Source organism: Malaclemys terrapin, chromosome 21 (genome assembly GCF_027887155.1).
Source record: "Malaclemys terrapin pileata isolate rMalTer1 chromosome 21, rMalTer1.hap1, whole genome shotgun sequence".
Lineage (NCBI taxonomy): Eukaryota > Metazoa > Chordata > Testudines > Emydidae > Malaclemys > Malaclemys terrapin.
The window spans coordinates 21,192,395-21,216,082 of record NC_071525.1 but is presented as its reverse complement, the minus strand read 5'-3'; the positions used below and the strand labels follow the sequence as shown (position 1 = coordinate 21,216,082).

Genomic DNA, 23,688 nt, shown 5'->3' with positions numbered 1-23,688 from the left:
GCTGGGTGGGGCCCAGGGAGCCGTGTCTGGTTACGGTGCCCCAGGCGCAGGGTTTAGTGGGTGTTTGGAGCCGATGGGCAGCGCTGGTTTGGGCTTTGTGACCCCAGCTTGTCCGTCAGGCTGGGGGGGTCTGTGTCAGGCTGGGGGGGTCTGTGTCAGGCTGGGGGGGTCTGTCGCCTGTTTCTGCTGGTTCCTGTTCCCCACGTGCCCTGTCTCTCACCCTCGGCTGCTTCTCTTTTCAGTGAGTCCGACTTTCCTCCTGGCCGTGCCCTGCCTGACCGCATGTGGGGGGGGGGGTCTTCACAGGGAGGGTGGGGGCCCCTTGACCAGTCAATCCCTGCCCCTGACTCATCCCCCCACCCCCCAGGAGAAGCCCAGTCACGCCAGGCTCTGGGTCCCAGCATAACCCCCTTCACGCCCTGCCAGGCACCAGGGATCCACCCACCTGCCAGGGACGGGACATGGGGCAGAACTGCGCCCCCCGAGGACAGCCCCACAATGGTCAGCAGGTGGAAGGGGCTGGTCCTGACATGTGTGGGGGGGGCAGGGCTGGGGGTAGCAGGGGGCTGCAGGTCAGGAGTGAGGGGCACCGGCAGAGTTGGGGGCGGGGGGGGAAGCCCAGGGCTGCAGTAGCAGGGGGCTGTGGGTCAGGAGTGAGGGGCACTGGCAGAGCTGGGGGGGGAACCCAGGGCTGGGGGTAGCAGGGGGCTGCGGGTCAGGAGTGAGGGGCACTGGCAGAGCTGGGGGGGGGGAGCCCAGGGCTGGGGGTAGCAGGGGGCTGTGGGTCAGGAGTGAGGGGCACCGGCAGAGCTGTGGGAAGCCCAGGGCTGGGGGTAGCAGGGGGCTGCAGGTCGGGAGTGAGGGGCATCAGTTTGTATCAGTCTCTTATTTCTCCCCCAGCCTCCTCTGTCCTGAGCTCCGGCCTTCAGCTGGCCGCGGAGCCCAGCTCCCCATCGCCCCGACCCACAGAGCCCCGGGAGGGGCGGGGAGCCGGCCTGGCCCTGCAGCCCCTGGCCTGCGGCTGGCACCGCTCAGCGAGCGCGGATGGAGCCCGACGGGCCCCCCCCAGCCCCTGCTCGGCCCCATGGCCCCGGGGGCAGCCACAACGGGCCGGCGACTCTCCGACATCCTGGGGTAACGCTCAGCAACGCCGGGAACCACCGGACGCAGCTAGTGGGGACCCCCCCGGCCCCCGCGTGTGTCCCTGCACCCCCTGCTGGACGGGACGGGCCCTGATCTGTGTGGGGGAGGGGGAGAGTGGACACATGTGGCCCCACAGGCGTGTCGGGATCAGGCTGCCCAGCCCAGCTCTGGGTGTCTGTGCCTGGGGGCTTCACCCTGTGTGTCCTGTTCCCCCCCCTGCCCCTGCCCAGCCCCGGCCCATCCTGCGGGGGGGGGGGGGGGGGCTTTGGCTCCGAGCAATGTCCCAGGTGCCCATCAGTCTGGGCTCTGCCCCCCCGACACACAGGGGTCTCCCTATGCCCCGCACACCCTAACAGAGGATCTGTCTATCTGCCCCCCCCCCCACTTCCCATGGGCGGCCTCCAGGGATGAGCCCCCCCCCTCCACACAACCTCCACTGGGGGGCGATATCTGGGGGGAGGATTCCTGGAAGCTGGGGGGCCTTGTCCTCTTCCATGCCCCAGCCCCCCAGGGGACGATTTCTCCCCTGTGAGACCCCCTCTCCCGCATCTGCCAGGGCCAGACCCCCCCCTCGAAGGAGCAGCGGGGGGGGGGGCTGGAGTTTGCTATAGAGTCCGTCTGGAGTTCCTCTGAGGCTGCAGCGACCGGATTGCTACACCGCCCTCCCCACCCCCCCGTGTCTGGGTCGGGCAGGGGGAGGGGCGGGACGAGTAAGTTCCCCCCCCCTCCGGGGGGCAGGCAGGGCTGTCGGGAAAGGTGGGGCACGGTGCCAAAGGGGCCGCACCCCATGCCCCGTCCCTGCGCTGGGCCGGGCAAGGGAGGTGCTTCGTGCCAGCTCCGCTCCCCCCCCCCCCCACCACTTCCCCCGTCTCTGCCCTTTGCCCCCAGCTGGGAACCAGGCGTCTCTGCCACCCCGGCAGCTCCCGGCGGGTCCCGCAGCAGCGACGGGCGATGGGGCGAATCCTCCACAGACCGGGCGGCCCTTGGACGGGGATTCTCCTGGCAGGTCAGAGGGGAGAACGTGGGACCCAGGTGTCCGGGACACAAAGGCCTCCAATAGGAGCCCGTGTCAATGAAAGCCGAGGGGCTGCGGGTCGGGACTGAGGGGCACCGGCAGAGCTGGGTGGGGGGACCCCAGGGCTGGGGTAGCAGGAGGGGGGCTCTGACACTTCCCTCCCCAGGCTGGTTCCATCCCAGGCTCCCCCCCAAAGCCCCGGGGATCCCATATAAGTCCCATTGTTCCCCCCAGCTTCTGCTTTGCATGGGGGGGGATTAGCAGGGATCAGCTGTTTGTGTCTCTGTCCCAGAGCATTTGGGGGGGGACACACCCAGACCCCCCCTCACTTAACTCCCTCCTCCAGATCTAGCAGGGGGAACCAGCCCCACGCAGAGACCCAGGGACCTGGCACCCGACGGGGGGCAGGGGGCGAAGGGAGAAGACCCTTCCCCCCCACCCCCCCACACAGGTTCCTTCCTCCAAAGCGAAGGGGAAGTGGGCGGACGAGGCTGGGAGGGGAAGTCTGAGGCCAGAGGGGCCCCATGGGGCTGCCCTGTCTGTGGGTCCGGACTCCAGGGTCCCGGCCCAGAGACGCCGCCCCTGGGTCGAGGCAGGTCCCGCTGCAGGGAAAGGCGCCGGGCGGCACCTGGCGAGGGGTCCCTTGCCGCTGAGAGGGTGGAGCAGGGTCAGGGGGGACCCAGGTGTCCCGGACACACAGGGCTGTAACAGGGGACAGTGCAAAGGAAAGCAGAGGGGCTGCAGGTCGGGAGTGAGGGGCACCAGTTAGTATCAGTCTCTCTGGTCTCCCCCCGCAGCCTCCGTCCTGGGCTCCTGCCTCCAGCCGGCGCCGGCCCAGACCCCAGTGACCATCGTCCTCACCCCGCCAAGCCCCGTGGTGGGAGGGGGCGTCAGCCTGGCCCCACAGCCACCGCCAGAGAACTTCGTGCTCTACAACTGGTACCGATCAGCGACCGCGACTGATCCAAACAGCCGGATCCTCACCTACGTCCAATATCCAAACCCCGTTCAGAACAACGGCCCGGCCCACACGGGGCGGGAGACAGCGGGGCCGAGCTGCGCCCTGAACATCACGGGGTTAACGCTCAGCGACACCGGGAACTACACGGTGCAGATACAGATCCCTACCGCTGCTAACCCTGTCCGCTCCACGGTGGTTCTGCGCGTCTATGGTAAGTGCCCCCCCCTGCCCCCGGGAGCTGCGCTGATCCCAGGCCGGGTCCCCCCCAACCGCCATCCCCGCCCCAGCGATGGGGCTTTGGGCGTCTCCCCCGGGAATGAGCCCGGCTGGTGAGAGGCTGTCGGGGGCCTGTGAGGGGGGGTCTGGGCCCCCCAGGGTGGGGGTGTCTCTGACCCCTCCCTGTTTCCCCAGAGCTGCAGGTTGCACAGTGGGGTGTGTACGACCAGCTGCGGAGATGAGGCCCCCCAGGGGCCCTGGTGCATGCTGGGAAATCCCCTGTGTCATGGGGGGGGGGGTCAGACCCATCTGCTCTTTTACACCCACTTTGCTCAGTTTTGGCGCCTACAGGGGAGGGGGGCTCATGATGTCACTGTGGGGCCCTTTGCGCCGGGACTCCCCAGATCCAGCCCCCCCCGGCTGTCTGCAGCGGGGGGGTGGGAGCCGGGCACTGTTGGGGTCACACTCACCAGTCCCTGAAGGTGAAACTGGACCCATAGCACCCAGATGGGGGGGGGGCTGACCCTGGGGGGCTCAGTGGGGGGCACTGGGGCCAGCTGGCATCCAGGAGCCGGAGGGCCGGAGCCAGAGCTGGGGGCTGGCACCTGCCCAGGGAGCTGGCGAATGCCCGGGCCCCACGTGCGGGTAGTGACCAAGTCCCCCGGCGAGGCCCAGCGGGGGAAGCTCATGGCAGGTGGGGGAGGGAGGCTCTGCCTGTCAGCATCTCGCGGGCATTGCTGGGCTCAGCTCTGGCTCCGGGACGGGGTGTCCCTCGCGCCCAGTGAGCAGCTGGGGCTGTCCCCTGACAACCGGACCCTCACGGTGCTGGGTGTCACCCAGGGCGATGCCGGCGCCTACCAGGGCGAGGTCAGGAACCCCGTCAGCACCAACCGCAGGGAGCCCAGCACCGTGACGCTGGCCTGTGAGTAAGTGCAGCCCCGTCCCCCGGCCGTGCTGCCCCTGGCCCTGCCGGCAGCACCCAGCCACGGAGATGCGGCTGCCTCTGGGGTGGGACATGGCACCTGTTTATACTTAGTCCTACTGGTGCCATCCCTCCCCCTGATCTCCTCCCACTGTGTATAGATGGGCCAGACTCCGCCAGGATAGACCCCCCCTGGACCCATCGGCCTGACCCTCGGGTCCCCCCGACCCTGACGTGTGTCACCGACTCCGTCCCAGCCCCGAGCTATCGCTGGGTTCTCAATGGCACCGACACTAACGAGCAGCGGGAGCTCCAGGCAGCAGCACTCCAAGCGCGTGCCTGGGGCGACGAGCCGCGGGGGGGGGGCCCTGCCGGTCCCTGCGAGGGTGGCAGTCAGGGAGCTCTCGGCGGCTTGCCTGTGGGAGGTCCGCCAGTCCCGCAGCTTCAGCGGCAATTCGGCCGTGGGTACACCGAAGCCACGGGACCGGCAGACCTCCCGCAAGCAAGTTGCCGAACGCCGCCTGACTGCCGTGCTTAGGGCGGCAAAAAACCTAGAACCGCCCCTGCTAACAAGACCGGGAGCAGCTTGACCATTAATAGCACAACCTTGGATCAGGTGGGCACGTACAAGTGCCAGGCTCACAACCCCTCACAGCTAGCACGGAGATCGAGGTGCTGGGTGAGTAGCCGGGCACCACACCCCCCTCTGTCTGTCCAGCCTGTGCCCCACTCCGGACCTGTCCTGTCTCCAGCTGGGCTCCCTGTCTGCATGGGACGTCCCCTGTTACTCTGTGCACCAACCCCGCGGGTCAGCACCGTTCCTGCGCCCTGGGCTCCGCCTGTCTCTGGAGCCGGGTCTGGGGTCTTCAGCTCAGTTCTGGATTCACCCCTCGAGCTCTGTTCCCCAGGGGACGCTCCCGTCTGTCTGGATCAGACACGGCTCTATCACCTGTCACTGCCTGCACCGATCCCGCTCCCCGTGCTGGGCGCTCTCGGCTAGTTCCCTGTCAGTCCAGCCACATCCCCCTGCGCTCTGGTCCTGTCCAGGGCCCAGCTCCACCCCGTGGGCTCTGTCCTGTGGGGGCTTGTTGCGGATTGTGGGGGAGTTAGGGCCCTGCACCCCTCTTCCCGAGATTCACTGCGACTCTCAGCCAGCCAGTAAAGCAGAAGGTTTATTTAAGGACAGGAACACAGTCTCAAGCAGAGCGTGTAGGTACGACCAGACCCCCTCAATTAGGTCCCTCTGGGAGGTTCAGGGAGCTTAGACCCCAGCTTGGGGTTCCCTGCGTTGCACCACCCAGCCCCAACTGAAACCAAACTCCAAGCCCCTCCCGCTGCTCCTCTCCTTTGTTCAGTCTCCCGGGCAGAAGGTGTTAATTCTCCCCACCCCCGTTCCTGGCTCAGGTTACAGCTCAGGTAGCTTCCTTCAAGGGAAGTCCCACATCCCCACTGCAACCCCCCTGCAACATTCCCAGGTCAAATCTGCCCTGCTCCCTGCTCCGTCACAGGGCTGCTCCCAGCCGTGCTGCAGCTGGGCCGGACGCTACCTGTCGCTTTCCAAGCGATGCCCGACCCGTCCGATCAGTACGTCGAGTGCCCTGCTCTCTGCCCGTCTCTCCCTCCTGGCTCTGTCCTGTCTCTGCTCCCCGCCCCTCCGGGGCATCTGTCCCCTGTGGGACGCCCCACTGCAGCTCCGACAGCAGATTCCTGTCCACCTGGCGCCTCCGGCTGGTTCCCACCTGGGCCGGGTGTGTGGCCATGGCTCTGGTGGTGGTGGGGGGGGGGTTGGTCTGTACCCGCTATGAGGCTACGGGCTGGCTCCAGACCCCAGCCACACACCAGGTCTGTGTCCCCGCCTGAGATCTGGGCGCTGCTGGCCCCGGCGCTGCCTCCTGGGGCTGGGTAGCAGATGGGGCAGATTGGGGGGGGAGGGGGAGGCACCATCTCTCTGAGCCGCTGTTTTCTCCTTTGCTCTGTTGATTCTCTCCTGGGACTTACCGGCTCCTTCCTGGTGCACCTGCCCCCCACGGCCCCCGCGCTGCTCGATGCCCCCCAGCAAGGGGTGCTGGAGAGTGAATTAGCCAGTGAGCAGGACAGGGAGCTCAGAGCAGGACAGGCGGATGGGGGCTGCCCTGAGGGAAGAGACGGGAGGGGACGTTCCCAGCCCCCGGGAAGGGGGTACAGACTGGAGGAGTTTCCTTGGCCCTGCCGCTGGAGTCCGGACGCCCCCTCCCCATTTGGACTCTCATGAGTCGTGGGGAGAACCCAGGGGGCCTGGGCTGTGGGGCCCTTGCTGAGCTATGGGGCTGGGTATGAATGGGGGGCAGTGCTAGGCTGGGCAGCTGTCCCCCACCACGACATCACCCCGATCTCCCGGGGACAGTGAGAGCGGCTGTGGCTGACTGCCCATGATGCACCAGCGAGGTCACCCCCACCCCCGGCCTGGGTCTGGGATGGGCAGTGCCGTCTGGGTCGGAGGGACGGCAAGGAACTGGCACAGAGCCGTGCCCATGGGGCAATGCCATCAGCACCAAGCGACCTGTGAGGTCGTGACCCTTGATTCGGGCCCAAACAGTCACGGGATCGGCTTGAAAATCCTGCTGTCAGGACGGAGCCTGGGAAATGGTGCAACGACAGCCGAGAGTCTTCTGAAAATCACAGGACTCCGGGAGCCAGAGCTTCAGGGAGGTACCAATAACTGTGAGACTCAACGCCGGTGAGAGGGACCCTCTGCCGGAGCCCAGAAGGCAACTGCCCGTCTCCACAGCTCTGAGGGGCAAAGGGTGAAGGACCCTTCCCATGACACCGCAGGGCAGTGAGAACAGGACACTTCCCCCAGTCCCGCAGGGTGGTGGCCCTGATCCCAGGTGAATGGAGGGGCAGGACTCACGGTGACGCTCTCTCTGTTCCCTGCACAGAAAAGCTTGCCAAGCCCACGGTGACGCCCGGCCAAACCCAGGTGCCTGAGAATGGGACCCTCACCCTCACGTGCAACACTTCCCCCAGCGCCGACACCGTGCTCTGGCTCCGGAACGGGTCGTACCTCACACCCAACACGCGGCTGGAGCTGTCCTCGGAGAACCGGACCCTCACGGTGCTGAATTTCACCTGGGGCGACACCGGGACCTACCAGTGCGAGGTCGGGAACCCCGTCAGCACCAACCGCAGCGAGCCCAGCACCATGATGCTGGCCTGTGAGTAACTGCAGCCCCGTCCCCCGGCCGCGCTGCCCCTGACCCTGCCGGCATCACCCAGCCACGGAGATGCGACTGCCTCTGGGGTGGGGTGCAGCACCTATTTATACCTTGTTCTGCTGGTCCCCTCCTTCCCAACGATCCTCTCCCATTCTGTGTAGATGGGCCAGAATCCGCCAGGATAGACCCTCCAGGACCCGTCAACCTGACTCTTGGGTCCCGTCTGACCCTGACGTGCGTCGCCGTCTCTGTCCCAGCCCCGAGCTATTCCTGGTTTCTCAACGGCACCAAATTACCCCAGACCGGGAGCAGCTTCACCTTTGACCTGACAACATTAAATCTGGGCACGTACAAGTGCCAGGCTCACAACCCTGTCACTGGCCTCACGGCTAGTGCAGAGACCGAGGTGCTGGGTGAGTAGCCGGGCACCGCACCCCACGCCCACCTCTGCCTGAGGCCCACAGAGCACCAGGGGCTCCGTCGCTGTCTGTCCAGCGGGCGCCCCGGCCACTCCGGATCTGTCCTGTCTCCAGCCGGGCTCCCTGTCTGCCTGGGACGTCCCCTGTCACCTGTTACTCTGTGCAACAACCCCGCGGGTCAGTGCCCTTCCTGTGCTCTCTCTGGCTCTGGAGCCGGGTCTGGGGTCTTCAGCTCAGTTCTGGATTCACCCCTCGGGCTCTGTTCCCCAGGGGACGCTCCCGTCTGTCTGGATCAGACACTGCTCTATCACCTGTCACTGCCTGCACCGATCCCGCTCCCCGTGCTGGGCGCTCTCGGCTAGTTCACTGTCAGTCCAGCCACATCCCCCTGCGCTCTGGTCCTGTCCAGGGCCCAGCTCCACCCCATGGGCTCTGTCCTGTGGGGGCTGCTCCCAGCCGTGCTGCAGCTGGGCCGGACGCTACCTGTCGCTTTCCAAGCGGTGCCCAACCCGTCCGATCAGCGCGTCGAGTGCCCTGCTCTGTGCCCATCTCTCTCGCCCGGCTCCATCCTCTCTCTGCCCCCCGCCCCTCCAGGGCATCTCCCCTGTGGGACGCCCCACTGCAGCTCCGACAGCAGATTCCTGTCCACCTGGCGCCTCCGGCTGGTTCCCACCTGGGCCGGGCGTGTGGCCATGGATCTGGGGGGGGGGGTCGGTCTGTACCTGCTATGAGGCTACGGGCTGGCTTCAGGCCCCCAGCCGCACACCGGGTCTGTGTCCCTGCCTGAGATCTGGGCGCTGCTGGCCCCGGCGCTGCCTCCTGGGGGTGGGTAGCGGATGGGGCAGGTTCGGGGGGCGGGGGGGGAGGCACCATCTCTCTGAGCCGCTGTTTTCTCTTTTGCTCTGTTGATTCTCTCCTGGGATTGACTGGCTCCTTCCTGGTGCGCCTGCCCCCCACGGCCCCCAAGCTGCTCGGTGCCCCCCAGCAAGGGGTGCTGGAGAGTGAATTAGCCAGTGAGCAGGACAGGGAGCTCAGCAGGACAGGCGGATGGGGGCTGCCCTGAGGGAAGAGATGGGAGGGGACGTTCCCAGGTCCCGGGAAGGGGGTACAGACTGGAGGAGTTTCCTTGGCCCTGCCGCTGGAGTCCGGATGCCCCCTCCCCATTTGGACTCTCGTGGGTTGTGGGGAGAACCCAGGGGGCCTGGGGCTGTGAGGCCCTTGCTGAGCTATGGGGCTAGGTGGGAATAGGGGGCAGTGCTAGGCTTGGGGGCTGCCCCCCTCACCCCCACTGGGTCTCCCTGATCCGAGAGTAACACTGGCTGACTGCCCATGATGCACCAGCGGGGTCACCTCCACCCCCGGCCTGGGTCTGGAGTGGGCAGCGCCGTCCGGGTCGGAGGGGAGGGCAAGGAACCAGCACAGGGCTGTGCCCACGGGGCGTCCGGTGGCACCAAGCGACCTGTGGGGTCGCGACTGAGTCCGGACTGAACTGTCATGGGATCGGCTTGAAAACCCTTCAGTCGGGCTGGAGCCTGGGAGCCGGAGCGTCGCTCTCCCTTTGAACCACAGCCGAGAGTCTCTCAAAAATCACAGGACTCCGGGAGCCAGAGCCTCAGGGAGGCACCAATAACTGTGAGACTCGAAGCTGGGGAGACGGACCCTCTCCCGGATCCCAGAAGGTGACTGCCTGTCTCCACAGCTCTGAGGGGCAAAGGGTGAAGGACCCTTCCCACGACGCCGCAGGACCTTTCCCACAACCTCACATGGTGGCAACACCAGCACCCTTGCCCCAGTCCTGCAGGACAGCAGCCCCAATCCCACATGGAGGAGCAGGGACACATGGTAACGCTCTCTCTGTTCCCTGCACAGAAATGCTGCCCAAGCCCATGGTGACGCCAAACAAAACCCTCGTGCCTGAGAACGGGACCTTCACCCTCACGTGTAACGGCTCCCCCAGCGCCGACACCGTGCTCTGGCTCCGGGACGGGGCGTGCCTAGAGCCCAATGCCCCAGTGCGGCACTAGGTGCTGCTGGGCTGCAGGGAGCGGGGTGGGGGGATTGTGGCTGAACTGTCTGATCCAAACCCCCCTCCCCCCCCAGGCTCTCCTCCAGACGCCCCTCGCCCAGGTGCCCATTCAAGTCTCTCTACCGGGGCCGTCGCTGGGATCGTCATCGGGTCACTGGCGGGGGCGGCGCTGGTCGGAGTCGGGGTCTATTTCCTCTGTGAGTAACAGCCCCCCCCCCCCCAGAGAGCCAGGACTCCTGGGTTCTATCCTGGCACCGGTAGGGGAGTGGGGTCTAGTGGTTAGAGCGGGGGGGCTGGGACCAGGACCCCAATTCCAGCATCTCTGCTGATTCCTCTCAGACTCTCGCTGCCGGAACAAGACCCCTAGGGAGAACGAGGCACCCGTCCTGGTGTATGAAAACCTGCCCCCGACAGCCTGGGTGGGGCCAGTGGTGAGTGACAAGGGCTGAGCCCCACCCCCCCGCTATTCCAGTCCCGCCCCCCTCCTCTGTGGGTGCCCCTCAGTCCCGACCTGCAGCCCCCAGCCAGTTTACCCTGTCCTCTTTGGGTGGGGGTGGGGGGGGTTACACAAATCCTGGGTCCCATTCACTGTCCCAGGGTCATCCGTCCCCCGCCCCGAGCTTGGCTAGGGGGTCTCTGGGGTCTGCTGCTAACGACTCTCTTGCCTCTGCCTCCCCCAGGCCCAGCCCGGGTGCCCCCCTGACCCCAGCCCCATGTACCAGGTGAGCGCCGGCCCCTTGAGCTGTATCCTCCCCCCTGAGGAGGGTTCGGACCCAGTGGTGGGAGGGGGGAGCTGCCCCCCCAAGCCCTATGGCTGAGAACGGGGCTGGTTATCACATCCCAGAGCTGGGGGGGGGGCAGAGTGAGCCAGAGGGGGACCAGCCGGGAGCCCCAGGGCTGAGGGGAGGGGCTGGGGGGGTCCAGCACTGGGGGGGGGGAAGTAGGATGGTCCCCCTGTGTTTGGAGGGGCTTTTAGGGCTTGGTGGGGGGATGGGCCCCTGAGGTTGGAGGGGCTGTTGGGGCCCGTGGGGGAAGCTGGGGGCCTGGGTCCTGCAGGGCAGGGTTCCCAGCTCTCCCCTGGGGCATCTCTGGCTGAATCATCCCCGTTTCCCCCAGACGCTGCAGCCCCGACAGCCGGACGTGTACGAGGAGCTGAAGAAGTGACACCCCCTCCTGCCCCCAGTGTATGGCACAGGGCACCGAGGGGTTCATAGGGCCCCGGCTCTGATGTCTCCAGACCAGCCCCCAAAGGGGCTCGGGAGGTCCCTGCCCAGAGCCGGCAGCACTGGGCGCGGTGACTGTGGTGAGCCGTATGCCGGGGGCACAGCCGGAGCTGTGTCTGGCCTGGGTCCCAGGGGCTGGTTCCAGCCGGGCAGCGGGAGGCGCCAGGCCCATCCCTGGCAGACAGGAGGCACCGGGCCGTTCTCTCTGTGCCCAGCTCCGGGGGCGCTGGGTGGTACCAAGCTCGCCAGGCAGCTGGTTCCACCCGGAGCCAGGCCCCAGCAGCGTCTGCACCAGCCCTGGGGAAGCAGCTGGCAGGGAAAAGCGCCCAGTGCCAGGTGTTTCTGAGGCCAGACGCTGGCTTGGGGGGAGGTATCGCGGGGCGGCACCCAGAGTCCTGCCCCGAGGGGAGCAGCTGCCAGCTGGTTTGTCTCCTGCAGGGAGTGTTGGAGCCCGACTGGCTGGGAGCCGGGGGGAGCTGGACGCTGGCGGGAGCTGAACCCCGCAGGAGCTGCCAGGGGTGGGTTTGGGACGTCAGGGCGCTGGGAAGCGCATTCCCAGTTTATTCTCCATCTCACCCATTGTCCCGTTAACTCCAGCAGCTCCTTCTCCCTGCTCTGGGCAATAAACTCAGCCTGGTTTTCTCTGTAACGCCTGGCCGGGCCGGGGCCGAGCGACACTGGTTGGGGGTGTGACGAACTGGGACTGTTCTTACTGTGGTCTGTGAATGCTGACAGGGGGGTGTGGCTAGGATAGTCTGCACTGGGGGATGGGAGTCTGCCTGAAGGAACATACCTGAGCATGTAACATAAGAACCCAGGAAGGGGTTGGAGGCCAGGTGACTCCGGGGCCCGGGAAACTGAACAAAGGCTGTGGGAGGGGTCGCTGGAAGCAGAGTCTTGGAAGCTGGGTGGTGAGATGGTGGGGAGTCAGAGATTGCTCTGACCTCCCAAGGGGGGCTGGGATGCCCTGGGACCCCAAGATGGACCTAACTGAGGGGGGCCCTGTTGTCTGTACCTGCAAGACCTGTCTTGGACTGTATTCCTGTCATCCAAATAAACCTTCTGCTTTACTGGCTGGCTGAGAGTCATGGTGAATCGCAGGAAGCCGGGGGTGCAGGGCCCTGAGTTCCCCAATACTCCGTGACAGGGGGTCACTGCTCAGCTGGGGGGTCGTGGACCTTTGGGGCAGTGGAGCTGGGAATTTGTCCAATGGGCAGTGCCTGGTGCTGAGGGTGGGGTCCGATCGCTGACCTGCCGAGGGCTGGGCGGGGGGGTTGCCCATGGCGGGGGTGGGGGGGGCAGGGATTTGACTCCTGGCAGGGCCAGACAAGGCTGCTTGTGCCGGGGCAGGAGTGCGATGCTCTGAACCTCGGGGGAACACCCTGCACCCCCACGTTCATCCTTATAAAATGATCGTGTGGTGTCCAGTGCAAAGTTTACCATGTTGGGTGTGTTTGGAAGGTTCATGATGCCCTGAGCAGTGTTGTTACATTGTTGTTACAGGAATGTTATAGGTTGTAATTTCATGTTGTGACGGAGCAGGGAGCAGGGCAGATTTGACCTGGGAATGTTGCAGGGGGGTTGCAGTGGGGATGTGGGACTTCCCTTGAAGGAAGCTACCTGAGCTGTAACCTGAGCCAGGAACGGGGGTGGGGAGAATTAACACCTTCTGCCCGGGAGACTGAACAAAGGAGAGGAGCAGCGGGAGGAGTTTGGAGTTAGTTTCGGTTGGGGCTGGGTGGTGCAACGCAGGGAACCCCAAGCTGGGGTCCAAGCTCCCTGAACCTCCCTGAGGGACCTAATTGAGGGGGTCTGGTCGTACCTACACGCTCTGCTTGAGACTGTGTTCCTGTCCTTAAATAAACCTTCTGCTTTACTGGCTGGCTGAGAGTCACAGTGAATCTCGGGAAGAGGGGTGCAGGGCCCTAACTCCCCCACAATCCGCAACACATGTCTATAGTGATGAGGCTGAAAATGTGTCCTCATGGCTTAAACCAAGCCCAGGCAAAACTCTCCAGGAGCAGAGGGGCAGTTCACACCTCATCAGGGCATGTATGGGACAAACCCAGCCCAGCCCCACAGGAACAAAGGACACTGGCCTAGGCAGCAACAAAGGATCTGTTGGACTCTCGAGTGAGTCACCCCCCTTCCCTTGGTCAGTTTGGGACTATGATGAGGTCATGCTCACCTGACTTGGGGCGGGGGGCAAAGCCAAGAGGGAAGAAAGAACGTGATATAAGAGAGACGTTTGCCAGGCTTTTCCTCTCTGTGCCACCTCCATCTACAGACACCCCCACCAAGCGACTGAAGCGCTGATCAAAGGGGAGAGCCTGGCTGAAGAGCGACCAGCCTGTGGTGAGAAGCATCTAAGTTTGTAAGGACATTGAAAGTGTTAAGAGCAGCTTAGAATGCGTTTTGCTTTTATTTCATTTGACCAAATCTGACTTGTTGTGCTTTGGCTTTGGTTGGAAGCCTGTCAGAGACCCCCCTTGGGATAACAAGCCTGGTACATATCAATTTCTTTGTTAAATTGATGAACTCATATAAGCTTGCAGCATCCAGTGAGCATAACTGGACACTGCAAGATGGAGGTTCCTAGGGTTGTGTCTGGGGCCGGAGATATTGGTTAGTGTCATTCGGTTGCACAATCCAAGCAGCGGTTGGCCAAAAGTGCTCACTCACGTAACGGGGAGCAGCTTACACCCCAGAGGCTGTGCGTGAACAACCCAGGAGTGGGGGCTCTCACAGCAGAGCAGGGTCAGGCTGGCTCCCAGAGTCGAGGGCTGGAGTCACCCAGCAGATCACTGGCCCAGATAACAGCAGGGGAACGTCACAAGGGGGTCGCGAGGGGCCTCAGAGGCTGGCACCCCGGGAAGCGTCTCACGGCCCATCACGGGGGAGGGGGGAATGTGGGGAGCAGAGCGGGACCAAAGGCCCCACACATGGCCTCAGGTCCAGACTGCGCGTCTGCCTGACCCATGGCTGGGGGCACCCAGCTCAGTCCCCCCGTCATGTCTGGGGCTCAGGGGCCCTGCCCACGGCCATCCCCGTGTCCCAGGTGTACCCCGGCCAGGCGCTTGGTCTTCGGCTGTTGCCTGGGTCCCCAGTGCCCCCGGCTGGGGCTGAATTCAGCCGGGCCGGAGACAAACTGCCCTGGGCTCCTCCCTGCAGCTCCTCTGGGCCTGGCTGCAGCTTATGGGGCAGGACAGCCCCACTGGAGTTAACCCCTTAATGACCAGCCAGCCGCCTCCCCGAGAATGACCCCTGCACTTCTACCCCCCGCCCCAGGAGCTCCCGTCCATCCCGCCTGAGCCCCTTCTCGGGGGCGATGCCGTGTGGGGCCGACCAGGGACAGCGTCGCTGAAACAGACGGAGATGTTCATGGGGTCTGTGCCGTGGCCCCGCCCAGCATCGGTGCCCTTGCCCATGGAGCCAGGACTGGCCAAACGGCAGCCCGCCAAGGCCTGGCCTATGGGGAACCCCCCTGGAGCGGGGGGGGGGGGGGGTTTCCAGTGGGTCCTGCAGGGGTCTGAGCTGGGCTCGGGTTGCCGACTTTATTTGCAGAAAAGCGAATGCCCCGTCCGCCCCCCGCCCAAGCCACCCCCCTCCCTCCGTCGCTCGCTCTCCCCCACGCTTGCTCACTCGCTCATCTTCACCGGCTGGGGCAGGGGGTTGGGGTGCTGTGAGGGGGGGTGAGGGCTCTGGCTGGGGGTGCAGGCTCTCGGGTGGGGCCAGGGAAGAGGGGCTTAGGGTGCAGGAGAGGGCTCCAGGCTGGAGTTGGGGTGCGGTGGAGGTGTGGGATCTGGGGTGTGGCCAGAAATTAGGGGTTCAGGGTGAGGGAGAGTTGGGGTGCAGGAGGGGGTGAGGGCTCTGGGCTGGAACAGGGGTTTGGGGTGCAGGAGGGGTTTCAGAGTGCAGGCTCCGGGCAGTACTTATCTCAAGCTGCTCCCAGGAAGCTGCCAGCGTCTCTCTCCGGCTCCTAGGCGGAGGTGCAGCCAGGGGCCCTGCGCGCTGCCCCCACCTGCAGGCGCCGCCTCCTCAGCTCCCATTGGCTGTGGTTCCTGGCCAACAGGAGCGGCTGAGCGGGTGCTGGGGAAGGGCAGCGCAAGGAGCCCCCGTGGCAACCCGAAAACCGGACGCCTGCAACCCTGAGCTGGGCCTGGCCCCGGGCAACATTTATTGCATGACCTGACAGTAAATACAAACCCACTGCTGGTCTATGGGGCAGCTGGCCTGAGGGGGTGAATAACGAGGACAGGGCAGCCCCACAGCGACCAGGTCACCGGCTCAGCTGGGCCCCCTGCACCCCATTGTGTTATAACCCGGCCCCGGGCACAGGCCATCCCTGCAGGCTGGGGGCTCCAGGCAGGGTATGGGGGTCGGCGTGAAGCAGCCAGACTGCGGGAGCCCCCGGCGCGATCCGGCCCCAGCAGGGCCAAGGGGACCCGGGTGCGTCTGGCCCGGAGCCCGGCCGGGCTGGGCACTCGCTGCTGCCCCCTGCTGGCAACACGCGGCCCAGCCCCCCCGCAGGGCTCAGCCGGACAGGGGCTGCCCCGGGAGGGAGCTCTCGGCCCCCCTCCTGGTGAGCCGGGGGGCGGCCCTGCTGGGCCAGGCCTGATTTGCACCCCTGGGCTGGGACGCTCTGGGCTTTGCCCTTCGCTGTAGCAGGACCCAGGGGCGCTGGAACTATATGGACAGTGGGGGGCTGAGAGCCATTGAACCGAACTGCAAACCCTGCATATGATGGAAACCACTTCCAGCCAGGGGGGCGGCAGCCCCCTAGTTCCAGCACCCACGCTAGGACCTGTCTCCATCCAGTGGGGGGGGGTCTGTTCTGTGAGCCTGGACCCACAGGCAGGGCAGCCCCACAGGGCCCCTCCTGGGTGAGACTGTCCCTCCCAGCCGCACCCGCCCACTTCCCCTTCGGCTGCTAGGGAACAGTGTGAGTGTGTGTGTGTGTGTGTGTGTGTGTGTGTGTGTGCAGTCTGGGGGGGGAAGGGTGGTGACTCTGCCACTTCCTGGGGGTGTCTGTCACTGGGTCTCATGCTCCTTCACAGCCCCCACCCCCCCGCCCCTGCTGGTTACCCTCGGCCCCTCCCACCGGGTATTGCTGCCTGTTCTCTGCACCGCCCGCAGCTGGGAATTGGGGGTGGGGCAGAGCTGGGAGGTTGACCCATTGGCTGGATGCTCCCAAGTCACCAGAAACCAAAGTGTTACCAGCACAGCCCCTGTTGTCGGTAGTACTTGCCGAGTTGGAGATCCCAGGACACACGCTCACGGTGCAGAAAGGGGAAAACAGGCTCTGGCCAGTACCGAGCGGCCGGGCTTCCCCCACACCGCGCACGGCAGAGTAATCACAGTCCTGGCGGTACCTGGGAACGGGGCCGTGACACGACGCGGGCGCCCAGACTCACCCGGGTTCTGCTTTGAGCCAATAACTGACTGGCCGGCGAAGAGACGAGCCGCGGGGCTCACACCCCTGGCATTCAGTAAAACGTCTGCCACGGAGCCCGTGGGGAATTCCCCACTGCCGTCGGGGTGCTGGGGACCCCCCCCCTACGCTGCGTGCGCTGGGTCAGGAGCCGGCGACGGGGCGCTGGGGACCCCCCACGCTGCGTGCGCTGGGTCAGGAGCCGGCGACGGGGCGCTGGGGACCCCCCACGCTGCGTGCGCTGGGCCAGGAGCCGTCGCCGGGGCGCTGGGGACCCCCCACGCTGCGTGCGCTGGGTCAGGAGCCGGCGACGGGGCGCTGGGGACCCCCCACGCTGCGTGCGCTGGGTCAGGAGCCGGCGACGGGGCGCTGGGGACCCCCCACGCTGCGTGCGCTGGGTCAGGAGCCGGCGACGGGGCGCTGGGACCCCCCCACGCTGCGTGCGCTGGGTCAGGAGCCGTCGCCGGGGCGCTGGGGACCCCCCACGCTGCGTGCGCTGGGTCAGGAGCCGGCGACGGGGCGCTGGGGACCCCCCACGCTGCGTGCGCTGGGTCAGGAGCCGGCGACGGGGCGCTGGGGACCCCCCACGCTGCGTGCGCTGGGCCAGGAGCCGGCGACGGGGCGCTGGGGACCCCCCTACGCTGCGTGCGCTGGGTCAGGAGCCGGCGACGGGGCGCTGGGGACCCCCCTACGCTGCGTGCGCTGGGTCAGGAGCCGGCGACGGGGCGCTGGGGACCCCCCACGCTGCGTGCGCTGGGCCAGGAGCCGGCGACGGGGCGCTGGGGACCCCCCACGCTGCGTGCGCTGGGCCAGGAGCCGGCGACGGGGCGCTGGGGACCCCCCCCCTACGCTGCGTGCGCTGGGTCAGGAGCCGGCGACGGGGCGCTGGGGACCCCCCACGCTGCGTGCGCTGGGTCAGGAGCCGGCGACGGGGCGCTGGGGACCCCCCACGCTGCGTGCGCTGGGCCAGGAGCCGGCGACGGGGCGCTGGGGACCCCCCACGCTGCGTGCGCTGGGTCAGGAGCCGGCGACGGGGCGCTGGGGACCCCCCACGCTGCGTGCGCTGGGTCAGGAGCCGGCGACGGGGCGCTGGGGACCCCCCACGCTGCGTGCGCTGGGTCAGGAGCCGGCGACGGGGCGCTGGGGACCCCCCACGCTGCGTGCGCTGGGTCAGGAGCCGGCGACGGGGCGCTGGGGACCCCCCACGCTGCGTGCGCTGGGTCAGGAGCCGTCGCCGGGGCGCTGGGGACCCCCCACGCTGCGTGCGCTGGGTCAGGAGCCGTCGCCGGGGCGCTGGGGACCCCCCACGCTGCGTGCGCTGGGTCAGGAGCCGGCGACGGGGCGCTGGGGACCCCCCCACACGCTGCGTGCGCTGGGTCAGGAGCCGGCGACGGGGCGCTGGGGACCCCCCACGCTGCGTGCGCTGGGTCAGGAGCCGGCGACGGGGCGCTGGGAACCCCCCACGCTGCGTGCTCTGGGTCAGGAGCCGGCGATGGGGCGCTGGGGACCCCCCCCACGCTGCGTGCGCTGGGCCAGGAGCCGGCGACGGGGCGCTGGGGACCCCCCCACGCTGCGTGCGCTGGGTCAGGAGCCGGCGATGGGGCGCTGGGGACCCCCCACGCTGCGTGCGCTGGGTCAGGAGCCGGCGACGGGGCGCTGGGGACCCCCCACGCTGCGTGCGCTGGGCCAGGAGCCGGCGACGGGGCGAAGGCCGCGGGCGGTGCTGAGCGGAGACTCACTGGCCCGCAGGGAGGTGGCTACAGGCGTCCGTGCGGCTCGGTCTGGGGACCAGGCTGTCACTAGTATATTAAGGACCATGGTGCAGGAAGGGGGCGGGGGCACCCGACATTGCTGGGGATACAAAGCTGGTGACAGCGGCACGGCGGGGGGGCCAGGACCCTTACCCAGGAGGAGCTGGAGGACCCGGCCAACCAGAGCGACAGCCATGGGCTGAACACCGACCGCGCAGGGCCCACGGGCACGTGCTTAGGGGCTAAGAAGAAGATTTTCTCTCCAGCTGGGGGCTCAGCGGGGCCGGGACAGAGGACGCAAGAGCCCTGGGCATGCAGGGCAGCCGCAGGATAACGGAGAGTCCCCCTGGGATGCGGCTGGGAGCCCGGCAGGCCTAGGATGGCTCAGGTCTGTCCTGCAGCGCGGCCGGATTAGTCCCACTGGCCGTGCCCCGGTGAGCCCTCGGCTGGGAGCCGGGCGGCCGCTCTGTCCCCGTGCGGAGAAAGGGGAAGGGAGCCGGGGCAGAAGCACTGCCAGGTGTGACGGAGCAGGGAGCAGGGCAGATTTGACCTGGGAATGTTGCAGGGGGGTTGCAGTGGGGATGTGGGACTTCCCTTGAAGGAAGCTACCTGAGCTGTAACCTGAGCCAGGAACGGGGGTGGGGAGAATTAACACCTTCTGCCCGGGAGACTGAACAAAGGAGAGGAGCAGCGGGAGGAGTGGGGAGTTTAGTTTCGGTTGGGGCTGGGTGGTGCAACGCAGGGAACCCCAAGCTGGGGTCTAAGCTCCCTGAACCTCCCAGAGGGACCTAATTGAGGGGGTCTGGTCGTACCTACACGCTCTGCTTGAGACTGTGTTCCTGTCCTTAAATAAACCTTCTGCTTTACTGGCTGGTTGAGAGTCGCAGTGAATCTCGGGAAGAGGGGTGCAGGGCCCTAACTCCCCCACAATCCGCAACAACTGGTGGCAGCGGCGGGATCTACTGCACCCCGTGGACGGCGCTTCCTGCAGTAAGTGACTGGGGAGCAGTAAAACGAAGGGGGATTGACGGGGACCAGGCCTGCTGAAGAGTGGGAGAGAGACGGTTATTACCCCTGGGAGTGTGTGACCAGCGAGAAGGACTTTTGCAGTAACAGGGTCCCCCGGGGGGATCGCAGCGAGTGGTCCCAGGGGCGGAGGAGTCTGCAGCTCGACCCTGGCAGAGAGGTGGTGACCTCGAGAAGGGCTGGCACACTAGGGGTCCCCCTGGGAACTGTGGGGAGCTGTGAGCACACAGGCCGGTGAGTGGCCAGTAGGAAGATGTATGCCAAGCGGCTTAAGAGCGACCTGGTGGAGCTGTGCAAGCAGAGGCGGCTGCGCATTGGGAGGCTCACCAAAGAACAGCTCATTGCCCAGCTGGAGGCGGAAGATCGCGCGAATGAACTGATCCCTGTGTCTCAGGGAAGCAGCCTGGCAAATGCAGCGCAGGCACCAGTGTCTGTCCCAGCTGGGAGTGGTCAGCCGGCTGCTGAGGGCTTCCCAAGACCCCTCCTTCCTATGCCTAGGGGAAGGGTGGGGAGGAGCCCAGCAAATACCGAAAGCGCCGTGGCCCCCCCGGCCAGCAGGGGACCCTCCCGGCGAAGCTCGCCGGCCAGCAGAGGATCCTCCCGGCGACGTTCGGCATCCGTGGAGCGGAATTGGCTGGAATGGGAGAAAGAGCTAAAACTGAGAGAGCTGGAGGATCGTGAACAACAGAGACAGCATGAACGGGAGGAGAAAGAGAGACAGAGACAGGAGAAAGAGAGACAGCGTCAGCATGAAGAGAGACAGAGACAGGAGAATGAGAGACAGCGTCAGCATGACCTGGAACTGGCGAGATTGAAGGGCAGCGAACCCCCGGCTGCGGTGAGTGAGGGGGGACCCAGGACTGCACGGAGCTTTGATAAGTGCATCATGGCCCCATACAAGGAGGGGGAGGACATGGATGGCTTCCTGGAGGCCTTTGAGACGGCCTGCGAGCTGCACCGGGTTGATCCCGCGGACAGACTTCGGGTCCTTACCCCCTTACTGGACCCCAAAGCCGTGGCATTGTACCGCCAACTGGGAGAGGCAGAGAAAGGGGACTACGAACTATTCAAAAAGGCCCTGCTACGTGAGTTTGGGCTGACTCCTGAGATGTACCGGGTGTGACGAACTGGGCCTGTTCTTGCTGGGGTGTGTGAATGCTGACAGGGGAGTGTGACTAGGATGGTCTGCATCGGGGGATGGGAGTCTGCCCCAGGGAACATACCTGAGCTTGTAACATGAGAACCCAGGAGGGGATTGGAGGTCAGGTGACTCCGGGGCCCGGGAAACTGAACAAAGGCTGTGGGAGGGGTCGCTGAAAGCGGAGTGTGGGAAGCAGGCTGGAGAGATGGCTGGGGGGCAGAGATGGCTCTGACCTCCCAAGGGGGGCTGGGACCCCAAGATGGACCAAACTGAGGGGGTCCCAGTTGTCTGTGCCTGCAAGACCTGTCTTGGACTGTATTCCTGTCATCCAAATAAACCTTCTGCTTTACTGGCTGGCTGAGAGTCATGGTGAATCGCAGGAAGCCGGGGGTGCAGGGCCCTGAGTCCCCCAATACTCCGTGACAACTGGTGGCAGAGGTGGGATCTACTGCACCCCGTGGACGGCGCTTCCTGCAGTAAGTGACTGGGGAGCAGTAAAACGAAGGGGGATTGACGGGGACCAGGCGTGCTGAAGAGTGAGAGAGAGACGGTTATTACCCCTGGGAGTGTGTGACCAGCGAGAAGGACTTTTGCAGTAACAGGGTCCCCCGGGGGGATCGCAGCGAGTGGTCCCAGGGGCGGAGGAGTCTGCAGCTCGACCCTGGCAGAGAGGTGGTGACCTCGAGAAGGGCTGGCACACTAGGGGGCCCCCTGGGAACTGTGGGGAGCTGTGAGCACACAGGCCGGTGAGTGGCCAGCAAGAAGATGTATGCCAAGCGGCTTAAGAGCGACCTGGTGGAGCTGTGCAAGCAGAGGCGGCTGCGCATTGGGAGGCTCACCAAAGAACAGCTCATTGCCCAGCTGGAGGCGGAAGATCGCGCGAATGAACTGATCCCTGTGTCTCAGGGAAGCAGCCTGGCAAATGCAGCGCAGGCACCAGTGTCTGTCCCAGCTGGGAGTGGTCAGCCGGCTGCTGAGGGCTTCCCGAGACCCCTCCTTCCTATGCCTAGGGGAAGGGTGGGGAGGAACCCAGCAAATACCGAAGGCGCCGTGAACCCCCCGGCCAGCAGGGGGTCCCCCCGGCGAAGCCCACCGGCCAGCAGAGGATCCTCCCGGCGGCGTTCGGCATCCGGGGAGCGGAATTGGCTGGAATGGGAGAAAGAGCTAAAACTGAGAGAGCTGGAGGATCGTGAACAACAGAGACAGCATGAAGAGAGACAGCGTCAGCATGAACGGGAGGAGAAAGAGAGACAGCATCAGCGTGAACGGGAGGAGAAAGAGAGACAGCATCAGCGTGAAGAGAGACAGCGTCAGCATGAACGGGAGGAGAAAGAGAGACAGCATCAGCGTGAACGGGAGGAGAATGAGAGACAGCGTCAGCATGAAGAGAGACAGAGACAGGAGAATGAGAGACAGCGTCAGCATGACCTGGAACTGGCGAGATTGAAGGGCAGCGAACCCCCGGCTGCGGTGAGTGAGGGGGGACCCAGGACTGCACGGAGCTTTGATAAGTGCATCATGGCCCCATACAAGGAGGGGGAGGACATGGATGACTTCCTGGAGGCCTTTGAGACGGCCTGCGAGCTGCACCGTGTGGACCCCGCGGACAGACTCCGGGTCCTTACCCCCTTACTGGACCCCAAATCCGTGGCATTGTACCGCCAACTGGGAGAGGCAGAGAAAGGGGACTACGAACTATTCAAAAGGGCCCTGCTACGAGAGTTTGGGCTGACTCCTGAGATGTACCGGGAAAGGTTCCGGAGTCAAGATAAAACCCCTGAGATCTCATATCTGCAACTAGCCGCCCGCATGGAGAGATACGCCAGCAAGTGGGCTGGTGGGGCCCAGACGAAGGAGGACCTGATTAAACTGCTGGTACTGGAGCAACTGTATGACCGGTGCCCATCCGACCTGAGGCTGTGGTTGGTGGACAGAAAGCCAGAGAACCCGCGACACGCCGGGCAGCTGGCTGATGAGTTTGTAAAGAGCCGGTCAGGAGATAAAAGGGAGGAGTCCCAAAGGAACAGTCCCACCACAACGCAGAGAGAGAGTCACCATGGGACCTCCCCATGGGAAAATACAGAAAAAACCCATCAGAGGGGAGCATCCGGCATCAGGACCATCCGACCTACTCAAGGGGACCCATGGGACATGGGCTGCTACCACTGTGGCCAAAAGGGCCACATACGGGCCCAGTGCCCTAGGCTCAGGGACAGACTGAGCAGACCGAACCCACAGAGGGTTAACTGGGTAGAGACCCAGCCCGGCGAAAGGCAGCATTCCCAGGAAAGGGGGGCTGGCAGAGTACCACCTGCTAAGGAGGGAGGAGAGCTCCAGGCCAGCTCCTCTAGGGGGCTGGATGCTCCAGACTCAGGGTTTTTGGTTTATATGGTAGGCGCGGGGCTGTCCCTCCGGAGAGAGTACCTTGTTCCCCTGGAGGTGGATGGGAGGAAGGTCAATGGATACTGGGATACGGGCGCAGAGGTGACGCTGGCCCGGCCCGAGGTGGTGGCCCCAGATCAGGTGGTGCCCAACACCTACCTGACCCTGACGGGGGTGGGCGGAACACCAGTCAAAGTACCCGTGGCAAGGGTACACCTGAAGTGGGGGGCCAAGGAGGGCCCCAAGGATGTGGGGGTACACCCGTATTTGCCCACTGAGGTATTGATGGGGGGGGACCTGGAGAACTGGCCAAGCAACCCCCAAAAGGCACTGGTTGTGACCCGCAGTCAGAGCCGGCGAGGGGCACTGCGCCCTGGCCTTGGGGGGGGTGCCTTGCCTGAGGCGCAGGACCCTAACCTGGTGGGGAGGGAACGCCCAGGGACACGGCTCAGGGAGGCTGCAGCTTCAGGCCCAGCGGGCGAGGAAGAGCAGGTGGCCATCCCTGTCCCAGCTGCTGAGTTCCAGGCCGAGTTACAGAGAGACCCCTCCTTGCGGAAGATAAGGGACCTAGCCGACCTCAATGCGGTACAGACCATGGGACGAGGTGGCCGGAAAAGGTTCCTGTGGGAGAAGGGGTTCCTGTACCGAGAATGGGCTCCCCCAGGGGAAATGGAGTCAGGGGGGATCAGGAGGCAGCTGGTGGTACCCCAGAAGTATCGCCGCCAGCTGCTGTGCCGGGCCCATGATATTCCCCTCTCAGGGCACCAGGGAACCTGGCGTACCCAGCAGAGGCTGCTACGGAGCTTTTACTGGCCTGGGGTCTTTGTTACTGTCCGAC

General features: G+C 65.6%; 1 protein-coding gene across 1 annotated transcript in view; it reads left to right on the top strand.

Moving 5' to 3' along the window:
- Positions 1-12,189, top strand: part of LOC128826875 (carcinoembryonic antigen-related cell adhesion molecule 5-like) — a 113,073-nt gene extending 100,884 nt beyond the window's left edge. Inside the window, exon 20 of the mRNA XM_054010394.1 lies at positions 11,013-12,189. Coding sequence (XP_053866369.1) covers positions 11,013-11,060 — 48 coding nt within the window. The 3' untranslated portion in view covers positions 11,061-12,189. The remainder of the gene's footprint in view (positions 1-11,012) is intronic.
- The last annotated feature ends 11,499 nt before the right edge of the window (positions 12,190-23,688 follow it).